At 48.4% G+C, this 17,627-nt stretch overlaps 1 protein-coding gene across 1 annotated transcript in view; it reads left to right on the forward strand.

Moving 5' to 3' along the window:
- Positions 1-1,118: 1,118 nt before the first annotated feature.
- HSPA9 (heat shock protein family A (Hsp70) member 9) overlaps positions 1,119-17,627 on the forward strand; it is a gene marked incomplete at its 3' end in the record, with an annotated part of 663,406 nt that continues 646,897 nt past the window's right edge. Inside the window, exon 1 of the mRNA XM_082253601.1 lies at positions 1,119-1,236. Coding sequence (XP_082109727.1) covers positions 1,171-1,236 — 66 coding nt within the window. The 5' untranslated portion in view covers positions 1,119-1,170. The remainder of the gene's footprint in view (positions 1,237-17,627) is intronic.

The following is a 17,627-nucleotide window of genomic DNA, read 5'->3' on the forward strand; positions in this document are numbered from 1 at the left end:
TCACTTTGCAAAAGAAGTTGCTCTTTGCAGGTAAATTTGCCATAGTGGTTAGTGAATGTGGTGAAGTTTTTTTCTGTACTCAAATAATACCTAATCACAAGCATTGAAAAAAAAAAAAAAAACTGCATTTTACTTGCACTTGATTGGATGATGGAAGTCAGCACCTTATTCACTAAGTTCTGGGGAAATTTCCCTTGCAAAATGAACAGGCTATTTTTTCCTTTAGCAAATCAACCCCATATTGACTAGTGTAACAGAATTCAATGAACTAATTGTGTGGAAATCTTCACAAACAGAATAATTGTATAAAATACTTATCATAATTTTCCTTTCCCGGTACCAATCCATGGCACTATACTTTTTTTTCCTTTAGGCATCAAAAAATTATATCAATACTGTAATTTTCCTTTCCTGGTGCAAATCCATGCTACCAGGGAATTTTATTGCAGGATAATTCACAGAAACAGAAGTAGGCTAGAAATATTATAAATACAATGTGGAAAAGAAATGAATATATGGTTTTACATTACACTTCAATTATTTTCACAAGTGTTTTCTTTAAATGTGATCTGTGGTGAGAAGTCGCTTTTTTTCTTTTCCAGTAGTAGATCTGATTCTAGAAATAAAAGGTGCTTTAGGCATTGAAGAAAAAAAAAAAAAACTTCCTCTCAAAGCAATCGCTTTCCACCTCACAGGAAGGATCAATCCTGCAGCAACCACCACACGCAACGCCCAACCACGCTGGATTCTTTCCACTTCCTGTCCCTGATGACCTTGACGCCGAGGGCAGAAGAAGAACCGGAACTACTTTGTCCTACGAATGCCTGTAAAACTCATTATCATTATAAAGAAAGCCACGGGGTAATAGTTATTTTTATAACCACTTTATTAACTATAAAGATATTTAGAAAATCACCCACCACCAAGTAACTTGAGCCTGCTTGATATATTCGTTATATGTGACATGTTAAATAAACAGGCAGCACTAACGACTCACAGGGCGGAGAATGAGATCTATCCCTCCCAGCCATTCACTTTGTAGTCACTCCCACGTGGTCTAGATACTTCTAGAAGTGGCGCAGCGTGAGATTTCATCTGTATTGCTGTACGTTCTGTGGGTCACTTCACTCCGAGCCGGTTTCCAACTATTTCTTATCCTTCTAAGCAGCCATGCTGAATGCAAGTAGAACTGTTAGCCGTCTGGTGGCATGCTTACCACGAAGCGGAACCTACATGGTAAAGTATTTTTATTTTAGTTGTACAGTGTATGTTATGTGTCATTACATCGCCTGTCACTATCTCTGCAGCGAGGCCTGCGTGACTTTGGAAGGATGGTTTGACAACCTTGAATTCTGCTTCGTTTAGTGTCTCCAGCATTCTAGTTGAATTCCTAATGAGAATGTCTGTCATAGTTAGGTAAAACGTATCCCAAATAATTGAGCTTGTTGTAGGCAAAAGATGGATCGATTTAATATTTTCCTAAAATAGTGTACGAGGCAAGGATATATATACTTGTAGTATGCTAGCTAGGCTAAGGTAGAAAAGCTTGAGTAATCGGGTCACGTGATTTACTCGGTAGCCGGCAAGGTTACAGTAAACGTCATAGGATTGCACCATTCTCTAATACGGAGGATGAGCAGTTTAAAGTCATTAGCATTATTACTGTTATGTTGGCCATACACAGTACCAAGGATTTTTCAGCCTTTTTTTTTTTTTTTTCCCCTCTGTAAACCATTTCTGGACCGGGAGGATTTGCCCCCTTAATGACCAAGGCCATTGTTTGCGATTGGGCACTGCGTTTTTTTAACAGACAATTGCACCGTCGTGCATTGCTGTACCCAAATAAAATTGATGTCTTTTTTTTTTCACCCACAAATAGCGCTTTGGTGGTATTTGATCACCCCTGCGTTTTTTTTTATTTTTTATTTTTTTTTTATTTTTCGCGCTATAAACAAAAAAGCCACAATTCTGAGAATTTTTTTTTTCACTTAGGCTCCATTCACACCTGGGCGTTTTTGAGCGTTTTTCAGCTCCAAAAACGCTAAAAATAAACGTTCCAAAACGCCCAACAAGTAAAACCCCATTCATTTAAATGGCCCCTGTTCACATCTGAGCGTTTTAACGCCTGAAGCAAACCCCCTGTAGCTGAAAAAAGTACATGAGCTTCTTTTTGGGCTGATTAGCAGCGCTTTTGATAGATGTCTATGCCTGCCTCCAATAACGCCTGAAAATCGCGGTAAAACGCTATGCTCAAGTGTGAATGCAGCCTTTACTGCTATATAACCCCCCCCCCCCCCCAAAAAAAAAATAAATAAAAATAATCACATTTTTTTTAACATTTTAGTCCAATTTGTTTTCTGCTACGTATTTTTGGTAAAAAAAAAAATCGCAATAAGCGTATTTTGATTTGTTTTGTTTAGTTATCGCGTCTACCAACTACAGTAAAGATGAGTCATTTTTCTTATTTTACTAGTAATGGCGGCGATCTGCGAGTTTTTTTTTTTAGCGGGACTGCGACATTGCGGCGGATAGATCAGACCCCTAACTGACATTTTTGACACTTTTGGGGGACCAGTGACATTACTACAGTAATTAGTGCTAAAAATATGCACTGTTACTGAAATAATGACACTGCCAGGAAAGGGGTTAAATGTGAGCTTAGGGGAGTGATTCTTACTGTATGGGGGTGGGGCTTGTGAAATGATCAAAAACCTGTGATCCAGTATAGAAGGATCACAGGCACTCAGTAAACATTCCAAAGAGAACGGTCAGCTGTGTACAACAGCTGACCGTTTTTCTCTCTCAGCGGGGAGCTATTGCAGGTGGCAGGCAGCAATCGGAGCTACCTGCCCTGTGAATCAGAGTCCACCGGTGCCGAGTGGGGACGGGAGCACGCCGCTGGCGGCATGCGCTTGCCCCCTAGCTGCAGGCACGCGACCAACGTAGTCCTAAGTCGGTTCGCGCAGGAGGGGCTGCCTGCCGCAGTATATCTGCGGCGGGCGGTCCAGAAACGGTTAATGAGCCCTTGGCAAAAAGTTTGCGCTCTCGTGGGGAGCCCATGAAATAATTATTTCGATTGCAGCTCACAGAACATTTTATTTAACTTTTTAGAAATGGCATTGTGTAATACCATATTAAAACGTACCTCCTTTAGGCTCGGTTCACACTATTGCGATGCGGGAAGGCTGCGAATTCGCAGCCTGTTCCCGCATCGCACACGCACCCCCGGCAGTTCACACTGCCATATGCGATCCGCTGGGGGTGTCAATGTAATCTTAACGACACCCCCAGTTTGATCGCATATCGCAGTGCGATCGTGCAGTTCGCACAGGATCGGATCGCACAAGTGTGAACCGCTGTGCGATCCGATCCTGATGCGGCAGCAAAAATGCCTCCTGTGCGTCTTTGCTGCGGGTGCGGTGCGAATTTAGCCATACAAACTGTATGGCTAAACTCGCACCGCACAGCTGATCGCATGTCATGTCGGAGCAGTGCGCTCCGACATGACATGCGAACCCGGCACACGCAGTAGTGTGAACCGGGTCTTAATGTGAAACCTGTGCTTTTTTGTGTTGGTTTTTTTTTCTGCATATGCTTAAAGCGGAGTTCCGGGCACAGATGTCATTTTTTAATGAACATACCCCCGGGACAGTCAGGGCTAGCACATTCCACAATGGCTAGCCTCTGATCTGTCCCGGTTCGCACTTACCTTTTAGAAGAAATACTTATAAAATTTCTTCCACAGCGTTTCCATCTCTCTTGTGGGCAGCTGAAGCCAGCGCGGTCCTCTTCTGCGTCTTCTTCCGCGTCTTCCTCTCCCAGAATGTGCCGCACCGGCCCCTCTCGTCACTTCCGGTGCGGCGCCGCATTCCTAAACAGCTTCTGGGCATGCCCAGAAGCTGTTTAGCAGGGGAATGCGCCGTCGCCTGGAAGTGACGAGCGGGTCCGGTGCCGTCGCATTGATTCCTGGGAGCGATGACGTTTAGCTCCCAGGAATCATCGCAGCGCAGGAAGTGACAGCGGAGCTGCGGCGCTGAGGGAGGAAGTACCCTGAGGTGAGTATTTACGATCGTCAATTACAAGGTGAGTTTTTTTTAAAAAAAAAATCTAGCTATCCAATTCCTTTTCAGGTTAGGCTGAACTAGCGGACGGGCACAAAAAAAAAATATCGTTTTTGTGCCCGGAACTCCGCTTTAATTGTGGATCGAACTTTGGATTAGCTGGGTACAGGGGGTCTGGAGGGCACTTTTCAGGTGGGGGAATGCAGCAGGGCAGTCAGTAGCAGGGTGTGTGGGTTCTTTTTTTTTTCCCTCTCATGCAGCTTGGTGCAGGGAAGCTGCTGTGATTAAACCCTCTTCTGACATGCGCTCCCCTCTTCTCTCCATCCCGCGCGATGTCCCCTGAAAGCACCTAGAATGGACAGGAGGGGAACTCTAGTTAACCACTTCTGGACCGGGCCATTTTTTTTTTTTTTTTTTTTTTGGACACATTTTTTTTGCTAGAAAATTACTTTGAACCCCTAAACATATTTATACTATAATATATATATATATATTTTTATATTTTAGCAGAGACTCTAGCCTAGAGAACAAAATGAAGGTAGTTTCAATATTTATCACACTGTATTTGCAAAATTTGGAAAAAATACAATTAAGAAAACCGTAAAGTTAGCCCAATTTTTTTATTTAATGTTACGCCGAGTAAATAGATACCCAACATGTCATGCTTCAAAATTGCACACACTCGTGGAATGGCGACCAACATTGCTACTTTATCCTCATAGGTGACACTTTAAAAATTTCTACAGGTTACCAGTTTAGAGTTAGAAGAGGTCTACGGCTCAATTAATTGCTCTCGCTTGAACGACTGCGGTGATGACTTGCGTGTGGTTTGAACACCATTTACATATGTGGGTGCGACTTGTGTATGCGTTCGCGTCTGAGTGCGAGCTAACGGGGACGGGGCGTTTTTTTTTTCCTCTTTTAGCTTTTATTCAATTTTTTTGATCAATTTAATTCTTGTTACAAGGAATGTAAAAATCCCTTGTAATATAAATAAGCATGACAAGGACCTCTTTAATGTGAGATCTGGGGTCAAAAAGACCTCATATCTCACATCTACACAAAAAAAAAAAAAAAAAAAAAAATTGTGTATTGACGGATGCAGGCCTCTGATCCATATCAGTGGGGTTATACTGCCCCCTACAGGAGTAGGACACAAAGCAGAAAAAAAGTTCTGGCTACGCCTATGGGCAGTCCCGGAGGGTACACCCCCTCCTTTTTCCTGCATAGGATGTCGGTTTTAATCTGCCTAGTCTGGAGTAAGGACCTACTTTCTTGCTGGGATCTTTAGTCCTGGCATAAAGTGTTGTTGGTTTTTTATTAGCTCGCTTTTTCTCCGGATTTTTTTCCTGTGACATCTTCAAGCAACTATGCCTGATCTGGGCGACGGGCTGGATAATCTATATCCAGTGGTCACCCCAGCTGGCCAGCGAACGCGCGCAGACCTTAGCGCCATGCTGGGTTGGCGCGACATAGTCCCACTGGACGGGGACAGGCCCCGCAAGTTAAACGTCTCACAAGGTCGCACATGACAGGGTCTAGGCCTATGTGGTTCCTCCAGGGCATCCTGCTGCAGGATGGTGTAGGAGGGCTGGGGGGGGGGGGGTCTCCCTGTGGGCCTTGTTGCTGCGCTGGCCCGCCATTTTCTTGTAGCCTCGTCTGCTATTATGATGGCGGCCTTCTTGGTACACCTGTTTTCGGCCATTTTGCGGTGGATTCTCTGCTAGAGAAGCTAGGTTGGAGTGCCCGGAGGCGTTTTCCGGGGGTGGAGCCCCTCCCTCCACCTTGGGCAGTTTCCTTTTGCTTACTCCCTACATGTGCAGCCCTGGGAATGCATATTTTGGACAGTGGGTTCTGGGGGGGGTCTCTCTCTCCCTCTCCGGGGGGGGCACTGTAGCGCTTTGGGAATGTGTTTTTTGCAAAAAAAAAAAAAATCATTTTTTGCAAATTTTGCTGGTGGCTTCTTCTGGTTCAGTATGGACCCTGCAGACCATGTGTACCAACCTGACCCCCCCCCCCCCCTCAGAGGCCGCAGGGCCTTCCGGATCTCCACTGTCCAATGCATTTGGGTCCCGTGTGGAGGTGGCCTTGAGAGCGAGGTGCGCTGAAACGTTTCTCCACTTACCCCTGCCTCATCTGATGTCTCGGATTCTGAGTGTGACTCAGCCGCCGCAGACGTGGGTCTCCCTGCCGGGTCTGTTACCTCGGGCCCTGTTTCCTCGGGTAAGGAGGATGACATTTCTACCTCCCCTGCCGTGCATGATACAGGAGCTGGTGGATGCACTGGTTTTCATTGCGTGACACCCTGGGGTGTCTAAAGCCTCGTACACACGCAACGATTGTTGGCCGACCAATCGGCCGTCTTTTGTCAAGTGTTGTTGTGTTGGTTGAAATGTGCTCTAGACTGCACACAAATTTTCTCGGCCAACAAAAACCAACTTCAGAAGTGATGCCATGTGCTGGTTTACTTTCCGTGTGTTTTTTTTCTTCTCTGAGCATGCCCAGTCTTGCTCATCTGATTTGTCTGCCGAAATCTGTACTGACTGACTGAAAATCGGCCGTTCTGTTGACGGCCAACAAAATTTTATAGCATGCACACCAGATTTTGTTCGGCCGAAAAGTCGCAGTCGGTTGTCGGAAGCATCATACTAACAAGCCGATAATCGGCCGATCGGACGGTGGCCGAAAATTCACGGCCAACAATCGTTGCGTGTGTACGAGGCTTAAGCGGCTGCTAAACATTGCCCTTTTGAGGAGTCTGTTAAAGTGGACTGTACCGCCTAATGTGGACCTACCAGTCTCTAGGCTGCATGGGACTACCGTTGTTCCGGTGGAGGAATCCCTGTCCTTTTTTAAGGACCTGGGGTATAGGATGACGCGGGCTGTGGCCCGTGATATGTACCCCCTGGCGGGGTCTGCACTGGGAACAGTGTTTGATTGCCCTTGCCACGTAGACTCTGCCTGATGGGCGGAGTTCCCACACTGTTACTTGGTGAGGAGCAAGTCCCTCCTGCCCTGGGGGAGCTGTTGTACCAGCTGGCGCAGGGGCTGCAATTATGTTTGCGATGCCGCGCTGGACACGGCTCCTTTATTGGGTCACCTGTCGGTTTTCAGCGATGGGTATCTGGCGTATACTTGGCTGAAGTGTTGGTCTGCGGATCAAACTTCTACGAAGGCCTTGACTGATCTCCATTTTCAGGGGGATCGTCTGTTTGGCGCTGCCCTGGATGACCTTATATAAGGGTCATCTGACATGCTGACAAGGGTAAGGGCTCACAAACAGTTTTTGTCCCTCGGGGACAGTCGATGTGGCGAAGTCCTTTGAGACTTTTTCAGCTGGTTCCAAAAGACCCTAGTCTGGCAAACATGAGATGGGTGTGTTTTTTTTTTTTTTTTTTTTTTCTTCTCTCCAGACCTGTGGACAAGGCCTGCTCGGCCTGAAGGTGCTTCCTTAACCTTCCTAGTGGTATTCCCGAGTGTGACTCGGGGTTAGATTTTAGAGCCAAAAGCAGTAACCCCGAGTCACACTCGGGGTAGCGCTAGGAAGATCGCTGGATGCTGGAAGAGGTTTTACTTACCTTTTCTCCGGGATCCAGCGAAGAATGCGGGCGGTGTGCTGCGGCGGAGCTTCCTCCCGATCGTCTGCGAGCCCCGGCTTCCGTCTCCGGTGACGTGACGTCCACCGGGGGGTGGAACCGGCGGCAAATTTGAATGTAAAACACACTGATACCGTTCAAAATAAAAAAAAAAAAATCACATTACATTGCCCCCCAGTGCCCTTTCCTGCAGTTTTACTGTACTTTTTATGTAAATATATATATATGTGTGTGTGTGTGTGTGTGTGTGTGTGTGTGTGTGTGTGTGTGTGTGTGTGTATATGTGTGTATGTGTGTATGTATATATATATATTAGGGCTGCAACTAACGATTATTTTCATAATCGATTAGTTGCCGATTATTTTTTCGATCGGATAAAATCATAAAAAAAAAAACTCAATATGCCTGGCAACACCAGTGATGGGGCGCTGTTTACCCCCCCCCCCCCCCGGCAACACCAGTGATGGGGCGCGGTTTACCCCCCGGCAAAACGCCAGTGATGGGGCATTGTGTGGGAATAAAATCAAGTAACATTTGCAGGGCACATAATGCTCCCAGTACTTTGAGTGCCGGTTCACACTTGTACGGCTGCGGAGATCGCATGTAATTCGGAGCGCACTGCTCCTTCATTACATGCGATCGCATGTGCGGTGTGAATTTCAGCCATACACTTTGTATGACTGCATCCGCACCAAAGACGCACATGAGGCATTTTTTGAGCCGCATCAAAATCGGATCGCACAGTGGTTCACACTTGTGCGATCCGATTCTGTGCATACTTGCAAATCGCACTGCGATATGCAATCAAACTCGGGGTGTCGTTAACTTTTAATTGACACTATCAATTAATTAATCGTATCGCATATGGCAGTGTGAACTGCCAGATGTGCGGATGCGATGCGGGAACACGCTGCATATTCGCAGCGTTCCCGCATCGCACAAGTGTACACCGAGCCAAAACTTTTTTTCTCTTGCGTCCTCCGCCGCCACTTCATATTCATCACTAATGGGGTTATTGACCTTTGCTCCGCAGGAGTAGCTAGGCAACAAAATTGTTAATATCAAAGCTTTTAGCATATCCCACCCCCAGGGGGTGGTCCCCTCAGTCAATACCTCCCTGCTTCCTGCATTCCCAACTCGGTTTCTAATGCCTAGATTAGGAGTAGCAAGGCTTATCCTGTGCTGAGACTTTGTCTCAGCCTCTATTCTCTTTTTGATTTTATTTTGAGTATTTTTCTCTTTCTTTTACTTGGCTGTTATTTTTCAGCATTAGTTAGTTTCTTCGGATGAAGATGATCATGCGGAGCTGGGTCTCGGACTGGCCACCCTGGATCCCAGGGTTCTGGGCCAGGGGCTTCCCAGCCTGCCATCGAGCGTTCAGTTCAGGTTTCCCTGGCATATTGAACGACCCATCCCTGTTCGCTGCAGGGATGTTACCTGTGAGGTGGCTACCTCACTGGACGCCATTGCGGTTTCGCACCGCAGTTCCACTGCGTCCTGGCTGCGACACTCCCTGTCATCAGTGCAGCGGTTTGGTCGCTAGAGAAGGCTCCCCACGCCATCCGGACTGGTAAGTGAAAATCTATGTGGGGACCTGTTTATTTTGGGTGTCAGTCTGGGACTGTGTGACCCTGCATGTCTGTGTAAATGCTGAGCTCCCTGTCAGATTCCTGTGTGGAATAGCTGTCTTTCTGTGGGCTGCGGGGGGGGGGGGCTCTCCCGCTCTGATGTGGGACAGTCTGAGCTTGGACATGCTGTGCGGCGGTCGCTGCTGTGACCCGCCATTTTTTGCGGCAAAATATGGTGGCCGGTCCTGTGCGGCGCGGTGTTTTGGCGCCAAACGCTGCCATTTTGGCCGCGATCGATCAGGGCACATGTCGGCGCTATTTTCTAATTGCCCAAAGACGACTCAGCCGAGCGGCCATGTTTTTGTAGCCTGCATAGGCTTTATAGGGCGGTCAGCTATTGCATCACTTCCTTTTGCTCTGGGACAGCGATCGGTGGCAGCAGCCTGTGTGATCTCTCCAGGTTTTTACCTTTTTCCTTTTCCTGTATTCCTTGCCCAGTGTTCTTATCCCTGTGGGGGTCGGTGTATTCAGTAGTGTGCGGTGGGCTACGCTCGCCACGGTCTTAAAGGGGCAGTACTCCTTTTTTCATCTATTACTGGGGCATGGATTCTCAGGATTGCAAGTTTCCTCCCACCTTGGTGGGGGGCCAAGGCACTGCTGATCTGGCTACTATTGTGGCAAATTTGGCTGCTCAGGTGCAGATGCTGGTGGCTGATCGATCCACAAAACGGCCCAGAGTATCTATTTCCTCTGATTCAGAGGGCGATGGGGCTGCTATGGCTGGAGTGCCCTTCTCAGGGTCTCACTCATCTCTAGACCTAGTGGGGTCTGAGGGGGAGGCTGAGGTGGAAGGGGTTGATAATTCTCCCCTGGCTCATCTGAAGAGCTTGCACTCATGGATGAGTTGGTTGCTTCTATCAAGCAAACGCTGCATTTGCAGGATGAACCATGTCCTCCTGCTTTGCTGTCCTCTTATGGGACGCAAAGGAAACGCAAAACGTCGCAGGTTTTTCCTTGCTCTGCAGAATTTCAGCGCGCGGTTGATGAGCAATGGCGTAATTTAAAGAAACCTTTTGCTGTGCCAAGTAGGTTCAAGCTGCGTTATCCCTTTACACCCGCCACTGACGAGCGTTGGTGTGTGCCGCCTCAGGTGGATCACGCGGTGGCGGTTTTGAATAAATCCACTGCGATCCCGGCTGAGGATACCCCGGTGTTCCGGGACCCTACGGACAGGAGATTGGAGTCTCTGGCCCGTCATACCTATACGGTTGCTGGTTCCATGCTGAAACCTATTTTTGCTTCTATTATGGCAGCCCAGGCTATTGCGGATTGGACGCAGGTGCTCCGGCGCACTCTGGTGGCTATGGTGGCTCAAATTCATCAGGGTGTCATGTATTTGTGTGATGCGGACTTAGATTTGGTACCTTTGGCTGCGCGTGTCTCTAGTGTGGCGGTATTGAACCGTCTGATATGGCTGAAATGTTGGTCTGTTGACCAAGCTTCTCGCAAGACTTTAGCTAATTTGCCCTACGCGGGATCTCTCCTTTTTGGCGAGTCTTTGGATACTCTGATAAAGGGAATTTCCGGGGGTAAGAGCACTCTCTTGCCCCAAACTCACAAGAATAAGTCTGTTCGCGGTAAGAAGAATACCTCGTTTAGACCCTCTCAGGGGTCCTTTCGTGCCTTTCGGTCGCACTATAAGGGCAAGCCCGGCCAGTCCAGGTCCGCTGCCCATAACAATTCGGCCTGAAGGGGCGCCCTCACCCGGTTCTGGGGTGGGGGACGTTTGCTCGGTTTTCTTCAACCCTGGCTGGACCGCATTCGGGACAGGTGGGTTCAGGAAATCGTTCGATCTGGATACAAGATCGAGTTTCTCTCTCGGCCGGCGGGCAGATACTTCCCTTCAAACCTTCAGCTATCTCCGGAGCGCTTGCAGGACCAGCACCTCGCGGTGCGGGACCTGAGGGCCCAGGGAGTGGTGGTTCCGGTGCCTCATCGGGACAGGTTTCGGGGGTTCTATTCCAATCTGTTCACTGTGCCCAGAAAGGAGGGCAAGGTACGTCCGATTCTGGACTTGAAAGCTCTGAACCGCTTTGTGCGGGTTCGCAAGTTCCGCATGGAATCCCTGCGATCAGTGGTGGCTGCCCTGGTTCCGGGGGAATTTATGGCCTCCATCGATTTGAAGGATGCGTATCTTCACATCCCCATTTTCGAGGGTCACCAGAGGTACCTTCGATTCGCAATTGCGGAGGATCATTACCAATTCGTGGCGTTACCCTTTGGTCTCGCTTTGGCTCCGCGGGTTTTCACCAAGGTGCTTGTGCCGGTTCTGGCTTTGTTGAGAGCCCAGGGCATTTCTGTCCTGGGGTATCTGGACGATATCCTGATTCGGTCTGCGACCAGTCAGGGCCTGTCCATCACGATGCAGACTCTGCAGGAGTTTGGTTGGACAATAAATTTTCCGAAGTCAACGCTGTGTCCGTCGGTTCGTCTTCCCTACCTGGGGATGATCCTGGACTCGGTTCAAGCGAAGGTCTTCCTGCCGGAAGACAAGCTCCGGGCGCTTCAGGACGAAGTCAAGTCCCTCAGGGACAATCGGTGCTCGTCCCTCCGGACGTGTATGAGGTGTCTGGGATTGATGGTCTCGGCTTTCGAGGCGATTCCCTTCGCCCAGTTTCATACGCGGGGTCTCCAAGCGGAGATTCTGGCCAAGTGGGACGGGCGACCGCAATCTCTGGATCTACGAATCTCATTGAGCCATCGCACCAGAAGGGATCTTCTGTGGTGGCTCCGGTCCCCGGCGGTGTCGGGGGGGAGGGGGGGGCAAGTCTTTTCGCCCTCTCTCGTGGACGGTAATCACCACGGATGCCGGCCTGTCGGGCTGGGGTGGTGTTCTGGGCGTTCTGTCCGCCCAGGGAACTTGGTCGGAGGAGGAATCCTCCCTGCCGATCAACATTTTGGAATTGCGAGCGATAAATCTCTGCCTTCTGCGTTGGACGGACAGGCTACAGGGCCGTCCGGTTCGGGTGCAGACGGACAATGCCACAGCGGTGGCATACATCAACCACCAAGGGGGCACCAGGAGTGCCCGAGAGGCTCGGGAAGTGGCCGACATTCTGTCTTGGGCCAAGACGCACGTCCCGGCGATATCTGCAGTTCACATTCCGGGGGTGGAGAACTGGCAGGCGGACTATCTGAGCCGCCAGACCCTGGACCTGGGGGAATGGTCCCTTCACCCGAATGTCTTCCAGATGTTGTGCGCGAAGTGGGGTTCCCCAGATGTGGACCTGTTCGCGTCTCGTCTAAACAACAAGGTGGAAAGGTTCGTGGCAAGGACGCGCGATCCTCGGGCAGACGCCTCAGACTCGCTAGTGGCGCCCTGGCATCAGTATCGTCTGATATATGCCTTTCCACCGATTCAGCTGCTATCCAGTTTCCTTCGCAGGTTGGCCTCGGAACCGCACACGGTGATTCTGGTGGCGCCAGACTGGCCTCGCCGGTCTTGGTGCGCAGACCTCGTGAATCTGGCGGTCGACGCTCCGTGGCGTCTGCCTCTTCGAGAAGACCTCCTGTCTCAAGGACCGATATTCCATCCTGCTTTACAGTCGCTGGCTTTAACGGCCTGGCTGTTGAAAGCCGGGTCTTGAAGGATAGGGGTCTCTCCCCTGAGGTCATTCCCACTTTGATCAAGGCTAGAAAAGCCTCATCAGGTAAAATTTACTAACGTACTTGGAAAGCGTATTTTGCCTGGTGTGAATCCAGGGGGTACTCCCCTCGCTCATACTCGGTATCGAGAGTGTTGGCTTTCCTTCAAACGGGCGTGGACCAGCGTTTGGCGTTGGCCACGATTAAGGGTCAGATTTCTGCGCTGGCCGTTCTTTCAATGCCCTGTGGCGTCTAATTCTTTGGTTAGCACCTTTGTTCAAGGGGTGCGACACTTGGCACCTCCTAGGAGGGAGCCTTTGCCTCCATGGGACTTGAACCTTGTTCTGTCCGTGTTGCAACATGCTCCCTTTGAAAAGATCAGGGAGATCTCGTTGTCTCTGTTGTCCAAGAAGGTTGCCTTTTTGGTGGCGATCACTTCGGCTCGCAGAGTGTCGGAGCTGGCAGCTTTGTCCTGCAGCTCTCCCTATTTGGTGATTCACTTGGATAAGGTGGTCTTGCGACCTAACCCGTCTTTTCTTCCGAAGAGGATCTCGGAATTTCACCTCAATGAGGACATTGTCTTGCCTTCGCTTTGCGCGGGGCCGAAACATCCGAAGGAGGTGGCTTTGCATTCCTTGGATGTTGTTCGGGCGATCAGGGTTTACCTGTCATCGACTAAATGCTTTCGCAAGTCTGATTCCCTATTCGTCCTTCCTGAGGGACCTCGGAAGGGCATGGCGGCGTCGGCTTCTGCCATCGCCAAATGGATCAGACAGACCATTGAGCAGGCCTATGCTTTGAAGGGGAAGGTTCCTCCCTTCCCTGTGAAGGCGCACTCTACCAGATCTCTGAGTACGTCTTGGGCCTGTCATCATCGGGCTTCTGTGGCCCAGGTGTGTAAGGCGGCGACTTGGTTGTCCGTTCACACCTTCTCCAAATTCTACAAGGTGGATGTTCAGGCATCAGCAGATGCTTCTTTTGGCCGCAAAGTTCTTAGTGCGGCAGTGCCTTAGGGTCCCTTGTTTTGGGTCCTTGGCTGTTGGGATGTTTTTTATCCCTAGGTTACTTGTTCTTCCTGGGTTGTTGCTCCTGTTGAGCACGTTTTTCCTGTTGCCCAGTTGGTTCTCTTACTTTGGTAAGGTTCTCTTTTTCTGATGTGGGTACTGCGTTGCTTTAGGCGCGGCTGCGTTTTTTTCCCACCCCTCGTGTCTACACTGCTATGGGACGTCCCCGTTAGTGATGAATATGAAGTGGCGGCGACTGTCGGAGGACTCAGATAAAGGAATTTTACAGGTAAGATTTTACATAAATTCCGTTTTTTTTTTTTTTCTTTTTTTTTTTTTTATTAAGCTCCTATATACTGTAAATATAATAAACCCTTATCTAGATAAAAGAGTTAATATTCCTTATAAGGTGCAATATTATAATAGAAAAATAAGTGAATAAAAACATCCATGTCAGCCAGAGATATGAAATGGGGAGCATAGAAAGACCCCCCTATATGTGCTGTATGGATGTTTTTAATCACTTATTTTTCTTTTATAATATTGCACATTATAAGGAATATTAACTCTTATCTGGATAAGCTTTTTATTGTTTGGCAGGGCTGCATTGCATAGGCAGGAGTCGCAGGACACTGTGACTGTAGCACTGTAATCTCAGCACTCTAGTGCTGCTGCTTCTCTGAGTTCTCTCCCTCGATCTGACTCACTGACGTCAGGAAATGGGCGGAGAGGCAAGGCAGAGAGGAAAGGAGGAGGGAGGGGGAGGTCACGGAAGTGCAGAGCTGTGAGAGACGAGACAGCAAGTGCAGCCGACGGCTTCACAGAGGAGAAAGGCAGCTAAAGTCAGGAATGCAGCGCAACTAATCGGAGGATCAACTAATCGATAATGACAATCGTTGACAACGATTGTAATTATTGATTTTGTCGATTAGTTGTTTCAGCCCATATATATATAATTTTAAATGTATACAGTTGGTTTGGGCTGCTCATTCACAAGAATTACATGCAAAATAATGGTACCGCTTTCAGCACCTAAAATCCAAAATAATCATACCGCCACCATATATGGGGTAGGGGGACGTCTTTGCCGGTGTTCCGTGAGAAAACCATACCCTCGTCACTTCCGATTAAGCTACGGAGGGTATGGATTTCTCACGGTAGTTAAACTTGCGGCGCTTACATTAAAACAGCTTATCTGCAACATAAATCATCTCCGCTCTTCGCCCTGTCACTGCCCTCATCTCCGCTAATAAATATAAAAGCGGATCACAGAGCCGCGATCGCCGTCACATTTACATCTCATACTCCCGCCGCCGCTTTTATATTTATTACCGGAGATGAGGGAAGTTACAGCGATAGCAGAGGAGATGATTGATGTTGCAGCCGAAGTGTTTTAATGTACCCGCCGCAAGTATTACATTAGACATAGTGCCGTGAGAATTTCATGCCCACCGAGCATGCGCACTTGTCAAATTCTTTCATGTTCATTTACGTATCCGGGGCTCTGAGCATGCGCACTGCTGCGCTGCTCAGCTGTTTCAGACCGGAAGTGACGACGGTATGGTTTCTCCACGGGGTATGTTTTTTTAACGTTACACCGGTTCTCGGACCTGCGGCTGGCCCGAATCCGAGGCAGCTGGGTTCAGGAGGTCATGCGGTCCAGTTGCAAGATCGAGTTTCGATCCGCTTTTTCCGGTAAGGTTTTCCTTTCCAATGTACGGCTGTCCCCGGATCGCTTGCAGGCGCTCTATGGGGCAGTTCAGGCTCTGGTTCAACAAGGCTGGACCTACTGGCCCTTGATGGTTTCATGCGGATCAAAAATTCAAGATGGTATTGGTTCGCACAATGGTGGTTACCCTACATTTGGGGGATTCCTGGCCTCCATAGACATCAAAGATGCCTCCCTTCACATCCTGTTATGTGCAGGATGCCAACGGGTTCTCTGTTTTTGCTGTGGGTCTCTATTGGTTTGTGGCGTTATCCCTTGGTCTCGCTTCTGCTCCTCGGGTCTTCACAACGGTGTTGGCTCTGGTCCTGGCGCTGTTGCGGCAGCGGGTATATCTGTCCTGGGTTCCTGGCCAATCTGCTTCTCCGTGTGGAGTCCCCTACGGTGCTGACGACAAATTTGGAAGTCCCCATGTGAACTTTGGAGGAGTTCGGGTGGGTTCTGAACCTTCAGAATCATCCCTGGTCCCTTCCATGAGACTGAACTATCTGGGCGTGTCTTTGGACTCGTCCGCAGTCAGGGTGCTTCTCCCTCCGGGGAAATAACTCTTGGAACGTCAGACTGTGGTCAACTGTTACTGTCCAGCACATGGTCGTCCCTTCGGACCTGTATGCAAGTGCTGGGACTGATGGTGTTGTCTTTCCAGATGGTCCCTTTCCCTCAAGGATCACACAGAATGCAATACTTCTCAAATGGGACTGGAATCCAAACTGTCTGGACTAGGGCTGAAACAACTAATCGATTGACAACTAATCGATTATGAAAATAGTTGTCAACTATTTTCGTAATCGATTAATTGGTCAGCCGATTAGTTGCCCTGCATACAGAATGCATTATTTGTTTACATATCAGAAAATACAGTGTAACGCACAAACAGCTCAGTACACCATCCATACATGTATGTAGATGGCAGAGAACTTGTGAATGTGTGAGGAGCAATGCCTCATTGGAAATGTAGTCCTGGGCAATATTGCTATAGGGACACCCTATACAGTACTATACTTTGCTGCTTCCTATAGGGGCACTTTGAAGGCAGGAGGGGCCAGAAGAGGAGAATCAGTGCTGCTCTGTGCAAAATCATTACACAGGGAGGGTAAGCCCCCGTTCACACTAAGGCGTGACCTGTGAGGCGACCTGGTCGCCTCACAGGTCGCCATAGGTCGCCTCCCATAGGGAAGCTGCGGACCCGTTCTAATAGGAGCGACACAAGTCGCTCCGACGTAGAAAAAGGGTCCAGAGCTTCTTTGGGGGCGACCAGGAGGCGACCGCCATAGACTTCAATGTTATGAAGTCTGTGGCGGCCGCTTCGGCACTGTGCGAATTTAACTGACAATGGTGCGGTCATGCAATGTGGTACCCAAACGAAATTTAAGTCCTTTTTTTTTCCCCACAAACGGAGCTTTCTTTTGGTGGTATTTGATCACCTCTGCGCTTTTTATTTTTTGCGATATTAATAAAAAAAGAGCGAAAATTTTGCAAAAAAAAAAATATCCAATATACTCAATTTATGTCTTTTTTTTTTTTTTTGGGCCAAAATATATCTAGCTACGTGTCTTTGACAAAAAAAAATTCAATGAGCGTATTTTTATTGGTTTGCGCAAAAGTTATAGCATCTACAAACTATGGTGTAAATACTGAAATTTACACAGCTTTAATTTCTGACTGCCTAGCTCATTTCATGAAGTGCTAAAATGGCAGGGCAGTACAAAACTCCCCCAAATTACCACTTTTTGGAAAGTAGACATCCTAAGGAATGTTCTGAGAGGCATGTTGAACTCATTGAATATTTCATTATTTTTTTTTTTTTTTTTTACACAAAGTTGTCATTGAAATGATATATTGCTCACACATGCCATGGGTATATGTGTAATTACTAGGGATGCACCGAAATGAAAATTTTGGACCGAAAATGCAGGATGCCATTGGCCGAAAACCGAAAATGACTTTTTTCCCCAAAAAAAATTAAAATAGATGGAACAGGGGCATACACCAAAAACAGGCAGCAACGTACACCTGTCGCTGCCACC

This window comes from Pelophylax lessonae (genome assembly GCF_965119305.1).
Source record: "Pelophylax lessonae genome assembly, chromosome: 4".
NCBI lineage: Eukaryota > Metazoa > Chordata > Amphibia > Anura > Ranidae > Pelophylax > Pelophylax lessonae.